The sequence below is a fragment of the Lathyrus oleraceus genome, chromosome 2, assembly GCF_024323335.1.
Source record: "Lathyrus oleraceus cultivar Zhongwan6 chromosome 2, CAAS_Psat_ZW6_1.0, whole genome shotgun sequence".
Taxonomy (NCBI): domain Eukaryota; kingdom Viridiplantae; phylum Streptophyta; class Magnoliopsida; order Fabales; family Fabaceae; genus Lathyrus; species Lathyrus oleraceus.
Window position 1 is genome coordinate 128830464 of NC_066580.1, and position 9970 is coordinate 128840433.

At 34.6% G+C, this 9970-nt stretch overlaps 1 protein-coding gene across 1 annotated transcript; it reads right to left on the reverse strand.

The window, feature by feature from the left end:
• Positions 1 to 2411: 2411 nt before the first annotated feature.
• LOC127118455 (CBL-interacting serine/threonine-protein kinase 10) lies at positions 2412 to 4916 on the reverse strand. The gene is made up of 2 exons (XM_051048661.1): positions 4697 to 4916; positions 2412 to 4318 (listed from the first exon to the last, which is right to left on the reverse strand). Exon 2 carries the CDS (start codon positions 4029 to 4031, stop codon positions 2652 to 2654), a length of 1380 nt encoding a protein of 459 aa, XP_050904618.1. The 5' UTR covers positions 4032 to 4318; positions 4697 to 4916; the 3' UTR covers positions 2412 to 2651.
• Between the last annotated feature and the right edge of the window lie 5054 nt (positions 4917 to 9970).

A 9970-nucleotide genomic window follows, 5' to 3' on the forward strand; every position in this document is an offset into this window, starting at 1 on the left:
AGTGCAACCACTAACTCTCAATCATGACTTTATTTTCCTTGGAGAACGTGGGCCATCAAGATCTGCACCCCTCACTCTCTCTCTTAACGACAAACACATGTCCCAAAAAAGGTGTCGTTTATCAAAAAGAAAGAAATGAAGAGTATTTTCCCATTTCTTTAAATACCCACTTCTTTTATCAATTCCATTTCTTCTTCTTTTTGTCTCTTGATTTCTCAGAAGAACAATTTCTCAACTTTATCTTCTCCAAACCTAAACTCAAATTTCCTGCAACTATGGCCTCTTCCTCCAAGTAAAAGAACTCTTGCTGCTAAGATCAAGGTTCCTATTTTGCTTATGGGAACCAAGAATACATTCTAGAATCACTGCTAGAAGAAGAGAAAGCTAGGATTTAGAAATCCCATTTACTTATCCCTTTCTCAGCTTCTGAAAAAATCCATGCATTTCTAGGTCTGATCCCTAACCCTAATGCTAAAGTTGAAAGGTTGAAGGAAATTTTTCCTTCTTACCATCGTACTAAGCCTGTAGTTTGCATTAAGCAACCCATTGACCTAAACTATATGAGTGTTACCTTTTATGTCTTTCGCTCTACTCCTTCTATCAAGAATAACAAATATTGTATTTCCTGGATAGACAAAGTAGAATCTAAAAAATCCAATATCTGGAAAGAGGAAGGTATTTATGACCTAATTTAACTGTCGAGAGTTGGCCCTCCATATTGCCAAAATATCTCGTTACCTCATTGTATTTTTGGGAAAGTACAAGGAATACCTTTCAATTGCCTTGTAGAATGATAACACCTATTATACTCGATGTGGAAGCCATCGCTGGCCTTCGCCCCACTGATGAAGTGTTCGACCCAATTGTAAAGGACGAAGATATCATCAACTTTGAAAAAAACATACTAGTTTCACCAAATTCATTATTGATCACCATGACACCAAAACTGAATAAGTGTCGCCTAAGGAACACATAGACTTCTTGACAATGTAGTTGTCCCATTTCGTTTTTCTGTTGCAAATCTCTAAAGGAGGCTAAAAGGTTGCTCGCTTTAGCCAACCAACTGCATGATGGTCGAAACATTTATGTAGGGAAATTAATCTTAGGCTCTCTCTATGAGTCACTAGGGCTTGCAACCTATACCCTAAAAACCTTGGCCTTTCAGCCAACCTTTTACTTGTTGGCCCCTTTTGGTTACTTCAACTTTGGTTGAACGCCATGTTTGAATACTCTTCACAAATGGATGTACCAACCAATAAAGCTCAATAGATAAAGAACTGTCAAATTGGAGGCACTAGACTTGCCTTAATGACGACACTCGACACGTGAGACTTTTACTGAATACTTCATGATGTTTTCAAAGAGTCATACCTTCATTCCTTCATTGTCTCCCTTTGCAAATCGAAAGTATGGGCCAAAGTGGTTCAAACGAGAGTTTCATGCTCTTTCTCCTAAACACAAGAGTGAAGTTGTCGAGATCTGGGTGGCTTTCCTTACCCCGAGATTATTATCATCAAGGCTGGGGAGCACTAAATATATTATGGTACTAGTTGGTTATCCATCAAACTTATTATCTCGATAGTTTGGGTTAGCCAAATTCTGCCCAGATCTTTTAGTCGCAAGAGTGAGCTTTGTCGGAGCACCGCAGAAATGACTAAGGCATAGTAAAAATTGAATAGGAAATCTAACATGTTCCTTGATCTTACATTTTTCCATTCCAAACATCTTTCTACTATACTCGATAATTTGACGCCTAATAGAGAGCTTACCATGCATAGTAATTTGTAATTGTGTTTAATCTGATGAGTTCTCTAATAGAAGTTTTTTCCTCTCTGCAATAGAAAGACATTAGAATTAGGAAGATACTTTGAACAACATAGAATTGTTGGTTCTTGTAAGGTACTAATTCGAAGTAGTGGATTTTCTTTTTTGGATAGTATTACCCCTAAAACTTAGATGTGATTTCACCGAACTGGATTATCAATATATTATGTTATTTATTGCTTTTATGCTTCATCATCTTGTAAAAGTTAATCTATCATATCTTGCATGCAAACTGATCTTTCTGGTTGACAAATTCTCTGACATCATGTATGACATTTATTCATATAAGTTGTAATTTGTTATAAACTAGTAGTTCATGTTGACATCATGTATGACAACATAAGTTGTAATATGTTATAAACTAGTAGTTCGTGTTGTCCCACCAAGCATATGGTTCAACACCATGTTATGTTCGTTCGTGTTGTCCCAAATAGCTGATCCAACATTTATATTTTTTTAAACCCGTTACTTTTTCTCAGTTGTAAAAATATATGAGGCCAATTGTTTATTAAATGGTTTGGTTTAGTTTGGTACCGAAATGACTGCATGTTATGTATAGTACTTTGAAATGGTGACAATACTCAAAATTGCAATCTTCAACCCAGAACTTTATTTCTCAAGAACTTTGAACATGTTCTAGCATGTCTTCGGTACACTGGTTGTTTGTTAACCATCAAACTCAACATACAAACCTAATACATTAAGGTTATGTCATAGTTAAACACATAAAAAGCTATGCAGAAACAGCATAATTTCGGGAAAAAAAACTAGTATATCCTGAAATGTACAAAATGAAGATAGCACGATTGTTGCTGCTGCTGCTACTGCTACTGCTCCGACTCTTGTGATTGTTCTTGTATTTCACCTTGCCAAACCCAAACAATATCTTGAAGAGCAGGCCTAATTTTCTCATTCAATATTTTCTGATATTCCAATGTATCTCCATTTGATTTCTTCACTTCAATCAAATGGAAAACTGGAGTAACCTCAAATATCTCAGCATCAATAGACAAAATCCCTTTCCTACCTTCATCAACTCCCTCTAGTTTCAACAAACCAGCAGCCCTTTTCTTTATTTTCATCTTCAGTCTCTTAGCAATCTCTTCCAGCCTTGAAATGATAACCGACGCGGGTTGTCTTGAAGTAAACCTCGCTTCCCTTTTCTTAAAACTGTCTTCAAAGAATCCACCTAGATTAAAACCATTAGAAAGAGATATGATATCAAACGCATTTATACTCATCGGTACAATTGACTCTTGCTTTTCAATTTCATCAGTCACATGTGTCTGTGTCGTGTCACGTGACACACCTTCAATCAGAACTGTCGATCCTACAGAATTTGTATCCAAAGAAGAGATACTCTTGTTTTCCTCTTCATGTTGTTTCGGTCTACCATTCGGTCCATACTTAAACCAAGAACATTTTTTGATCTTCTCAATAGAAATCCTAGTGCTAGGATCCGGATCCAACATCTTACACAACAGCTTCCTAACGTTTTTCGCAAACCAATTAGGAAACTTAAACTCCGCGTTACTTATCTTCCTATACATCTCCATCAAATTCGAGTCATTGAAAGGCACATAACCAGCAAGTAACACAAAGAGAACAACTCCACAAGACCAAATATCGGCTTTGGCACCGTCATAACCCTTCCTCTTGATGACTTCAGGAGCTACATAAGCCGGCGTTCCACATGTTGTATGCAACAAACCGTCTTGCCTTTTGGATTCCGCAAAAGCACTTAAACCAAAATCCGATACCTTCAAGTCCTCATTCTCATCTAACAAAATATTTTCCGGCTTTATATCTCTATGATACACACCTCTACTATGACAGAAATCAACTGCACTAACTAATTGCTTGAAATACTTATGTGCAGTATCTTCTTTGAGCTTCCCTTTTGCTACTTTCTTGAACAATTCACCACCTCTCGCATATTCCAAAACAAAGTAAATCTTGCTCTTCGTAGCCATAACCTCGAAAAGCTGTATAATGTTCGGATGTTTTACGAGTTTCATAATTGATATCTCCCTTTTTATACAATCAGCTTGGTCATTTTTTATAACCTTATCCTTGTCAATCATTTTAAGAGCTACAGTTTGGTTAGTTACTATACTCCTTCCATAGTAAACTTTTCCGAAAGTTCCTTGCCCTAGTAATCTTCCTAACTCATATCTTTGCATCAACACTTTCGATGTATCATCCATATCAGACCTTAAACTTAAGACTTTTTACCAAAAAAAAAGCACTTCCTCAGCTAGTCAAAATTTCTCAAATGCGAAAAAGGCGATTCTTGTAAGGGACACCTAGGTTCAGGATACGAACCCTGGAATCTAACATAAGCATTAACTAACATTTTGATTATTCAAAAACGAAAAACCTGTGTGCCAATGCATCAAACATAGAAGCAGAATTATACTGAACACATCCTCTACAATGCAGAATTATACTGAAGCTTTTGGAAGTTAATTTTCCTTGGTGTATTGTTCAAATTCTGAAAACCAAAAACAAAACAAACATTAATACTCAACTCAATACTAATTTTGTTTAATCATTAATATAAGAACTTGCATGTTATCATAATTGCAGCCTTAAATTTCACTGTAATTCGCATAGCAGAAACCGCAATCGCAACCCCAGCGGGTAACTAGTAAGTTCAGAACACTTTAACTAACAACAGCAACCAAGTTTTATTGCGATCAAACCATTTTATAATTTTATGTAAAAAAAATCATGCTTCTAAACTCAGACACTGAAATCATCCAGAAAAACCAGAACAAAATCAAAACAGTTCTACCAATTATTCATAATCAAAAACAAAAAACAAATTAGAATTTAAAATTAATAAATAATGGAAAATACTGGAACTAACCTTGAGAAATGAGAAGATGAACCTACTAGTACCATACAGAGAACAAGATGAAGTAAAGTTTTAGTCAAATGAATAATTATTAGAATTCATATTTTAAAGCGTTTCAATATAATCATCACAAAAGGCGAGTTGAAAACACCCAACATTTCCATTAAAAAAACGTAACAAAACACGCGTAAGGCTATTAATGCGTAAGTGCAGCTCATGGTAATGATGGTGAGGTGCATTGATAATCTTGCCGCGTGGCGTTTTGTAGGTTTGTAAGAGATGGTACCAGAAAGGACCACTGTAAGACACGGTTAAAGGGTTGCACCGTCATGCTCGCACGTGTGAGTGTAATACACGTGGCAATGTTTATCTGATTCTCACGTGTTACCGTTGGGATGTTCAGTTTGGTTAACAGGTTATTTTTGGATTGGACTGGTTTGAAGTGACTGGACGCTGAGTTAGTGCTCATCCTGAATAAAAAGAAAAAGAAAAAAATTATTAAAATTAAAATATTATAGAGAAAGATACTAGTTTTTTTAAATATTTTTTATTGGAAATTTTGTATTGAAAATTGTGTAATGATTTTAATAAAGGTATATAGATATAAAATTAATAAAATTAATGTTATAATTATTTTTTAATACAAACTTTACGCAAGTTAGCATTATTTTATTTTTAATTAATTTTTAAAACAATCAATATTTTAAATTAAATATCAAAATAACCAATTTAAAAAAATAATAATAAGAGAAATAATTATATTTGATAAAAAGTAAAAATAATACATAGGTGCTACCAAAGATACTGCATGCTTAGAAAACAAACATGCCACTGTAATGCTATGCATTCTATAGAACAAGCATCACAGATAGTGCCATTATTTTGTTTGATTTTTTTTTAATTTTTAATTATTTTAACTAAAATTTTTGAGAATAAATACCAAAGTAATTATAAGAGACCTCCAAGACAAACGAATGCATTAGATTATTGATTTTCTATTGTATTTTTGTATAATTCAATTTTATAAAATGATATTATAAATTATTTTAAATTTTTTAATATTTTATTTTAAAAATATTTAATTAAAATAATTAAATATTAAAAAAAATGTTTGTGGTGCATGCTTCTCTAGGACGAGATGTCTAAGCATGCACCATTTTTAATGGCGAATATATATAATTTTTGAATGTATGAGTATAATTATTCCTCTAGTATTTTTTTTTAAAATTGGTTATTCAGATATGTAATTTGAAATATTAATTATTTAAAAATATTTAATTATTTTTAAAAAAATTGTTTTTTAAAGTTGAAAATTGAGTGTTTTGTATGAAATTAAATTAACAATATAAATAATACAACATATTAATGTTGCTAGAATAACTTCTTTTTTTGTTAGTTTTCTTTTTTAATTTTGAACTTTAAACTTTACTTATATTAGATTCATTCAATTATAGATGAATCAATTTTTTTATGTGAGTTTCATTATTAATGTTCTTTCCTTTCTCGTTAAGTTACAAACAGAACTTTTTTTTAAAATAATCATTTTTTTAAAATTATATATTAAAATAATCAAAGTAATGTTCTAAACAAAAATAAATTAGACGTAAAGGAGTAGTCATTTAAAGTGGTGCATACTTTAAAATATTATACATAGGATTGCATGTATATCAAACCATTGCAAGTGGGTCATGCATGCATCCTCTAAGATCATCCGTCACATGCTGTGGCTACTACTTTATTTAAAAACTTCTATAAATATTGGATCCCCTCTCTTCATTTTTCACATTTCTTATTAATCTCTTTTAATTTTTCTTCACAATATCTTCATATATGTGCTCTTATATCCACAAGAGAAATTCCGATTTAATTTAATCGACAATAAAACCTCTGATGAAGATCCGACTTTGAAATACAGAGACGTTCGAGCATCTTAATAGGAGCTTGATCCATTGGCTAGATGGAGACATTGTAGAGGATGAAAAGATTAGAAGAATTCAAAGGCTTGTTACCGTGTACAATGACAATGGAGAAAGTCGTTTTTAGGACAATCTTAAAACTGACAGGGATGTTCGCATTATGATACACAATTCTGAGGAATTTGTTCTGATGGTTGTAATCGCGTAGTTATGTTGTTTAGTCCTTGTATTGGTTTATCTTGTTGTTTAGTTGTGGTTTGAATTTTTGTTTAGTTGTTTAAATTATTGTAGCCTAATGTATTGATATTAATGAAATGGACGTTGTTTTTAAAATCAAATAAAATGGCTACATATAAAATCATGTTGTTATGCTTGGTCCAACCTTGGGTCAGTTTGTACGTGTGTCCGGGCTGACAAATTTGTTTGTTGTATCCATTTCGGTTCAAATAAGCGTGTTGTTTGGACGACCCTTTTTCTTTCTTTGCATGTTTTCATTGTGCCAGACTATCTCTCCTTGATATGCAAGCCAATAATCCTCTTTCGCTACCACTAAAAATCTATTGTTGTAAGCATTGTATGTATTTGTGACTTTGTAAACGGCGAATAGTAAGTTGGAAGGGTTCTGTCGAGCTTTTGAACATGCCACTATGACATGGGAGCAAGGCATACAGAAGGCTTTGAACTTTTCGCAGTCGCACCAACCTCTATCTAGTTCAACTCGAAAGTATCCCTTTGGCCTCCCTTCATTGTGATCCATTGTCTCGTCTATACTGAACCAATCTTTATAACGGTTAAACATTGTGACCACATGTGTGTTAGCTTTGGCAACTTCCTTCTTAATAAATTTCATTGAAGAATCACTGAACAACTGCCCCGATTGTAACATTGTACTCCATTTTGAACATATGATCTCAAATAGCAACCCTAACCTAAAATAGGTTGCTCTCACCAAAGCGGTTATCAGTAGGTTTTGGATGCCTTCGAAGACATAGTTCATTGATTCCACGAGATGTTTTGTCATGTGGCCCCATCGTTGACCATTGTCGAATGCCTTGGTCCACTTCTTCAATGAATGTTACCGATTCACCTTACTGTATATGCATTTGTGAATCTAATGTCTTCACGGTAGTGTTTGAAGGAAGATTCTGTTAATGCATATCATGCGTTTACAACCTTCTTCCATAATGCCTTGTCTTTGATCTCCCACATGAAATTTTAAGCGATGTGTCTAATGCAGTAGACATGCGTTGAAAGAGGATCCTGCCAGTCGTTATCAAGGTTTTTATAGACACACTCAATCGATGGATGTCTGTCTGAAGTAAAGCATAAGTTAGGCTGATGAGCAACGTGTAATCATATATTTTTTAGGAAAAAACTGAAGGAGAATGGCGATCCAAAACGCAGCAGAAATTAAAATTTTCTCTTTTAGTAATCCTTACGAATGGGCATGATCAGTGATAGAATAGTTACCTTTTCTGACGATTGAAACCTTTGATGCAGATCTATAGAGCGATCACGAACGTTGAACGACGACAACGCCTCTACTCAGTCCACACGAACGGATTCCTTCAATCTCAGTGCTAGCTGCTATGAATGAAGGCTTTGAGTGTGTGTGAGAGGGAGAGAGAGAGAAAGAAAACGAAAATGCAACCGCAATATTATGCTTCTGCACAAGGGTTCTATTTATAGAACCACTTGTGTGGGCTTCAAGCTAAAAAGCCCACTTAAGTGTATGTGGCCCATATCTTATAATATGCCCAAAATCACTTAAGCGCATGGTACCTTATCATATTTCGTATTCTACTTAAGTACACCGTACCTTACGATGTTCTACAATTCACTTAAGTGCACCGTACCTTACGGTGTTCCTTAGTTACTCTATCTCTCATCAATCCGTCCTTTGTGTGTGACCCTGTAGGTTTTTGCGACATTGACAATTATATTAAATCACGCATTTAACATAATAAACAGTGAGCGGTATCTAGCAACACATCACTGCTACCCAAGACACGAGAATGTCATGTGATCTGACAAATCCTTCTGTGATAATACTTATGCGTACAATTACCCTTTTGCCCTTATGTCTATATTGAACACAAGGCATAGAGTGTGTCATCCTTGTCCAGTTCAATATTGGGTCCATAGACATTTATCCTGTTATGCAGGATGGGCAAATTCCATCTAGGTCACTCATGTCCCTTAGCATGCTTCGTGGAGTACCCATCAACTATTTTTATGGTTATCCAGTTACGAACAACGTTTGATCAGCAATAAAGCACTCGACTCTACATCTAGGGTCCATAGTGGTTTCAAGTCGAAGGGTGGTATACACCATTATCACCATGAGAATAACTTATGACACTTTGCATAACTTGCTATATAGTATTCTCATAGCGGGTCAATCCAGTATAAATATTACTCTTAATATTCATACATATGTTTAAGACTTGATAACTCCTTATCCATGATCCATGAGATGTGATCATCAGTCTATATACATAATAGTCTTAATGCTTTAATGTTATCCCACTTCACAATAAAGCTCGACTACGGATAATTTAAGAATAGTGTCCTTATGTTTAATGTGATCTCATGATCAAGTCACACTTGATACATTAAACGGACTAGCTATTCTAGGGACTTTATTAAACAAAGGTAATAAAGGAAAAGCTTTTTATTATTAATAAATAATTCGATACTGTCGCGGCGGGATTTTTCACGAGATTAAGTATTGATTGAACTTAACCCGTTTGAAAAATATTTTAAATGCAAGAGTCGCCACCGTCTTTTATTTTATCCAAAAAGAGGAAGGGAAAAATAACGATAAATCCCTTTAGAGTTACGGGTTCGGGGGTTGGTTATGCAAAGGGAAGGTATTAGCACCCTCTACATCTGTGGTACTCCACAGGAACCTTTTTGCTTATGTTTATGTGAATGCTTTGCTTTTTTCGCTTTGATCGTTTGATTGGGGAGATGAGAAAAGAACTTGATTTTATTGTTTTTGGACTCGATAAAGTCGTAGACTTCATGCCTACGTATCTCCAATGCGCAATGGAGAAATCAGAATCCACGTAGTTCTCCCAAAAGAAAAGGGGAAAGTCTGTTTTGTTGATTTTTAGATTGGCGTGTCTTGCCATCTCTTGCTCGACCTAGGCGGGAGGCTTCGAGACTGACACGTCCTTTTGAAAATGTTTTTAAACTGAAAAGCCAAAGCTGGCAAAAGATTTGAATGAGCCTAAACCCTGAAACAATAAATAAATGGGCTCATTATAAGGAAGCCCAAGAGTAAGCTTGTGAGTGTGTGAAAAGGGTTTCTTAAACGGCGACCGTTGGAATCGCATCGGGTTTCTCTTTTTTGGATTTTTCGATT

Coding starts and splice junctions, on each gene's coding strand:
- LOC127118455 (XM_051048661.1), bottom strand. CDS start 4,031: ATGGATGATACATCGAAAGTGTTGATGCAAAGATATGAGTTAGGAAGA.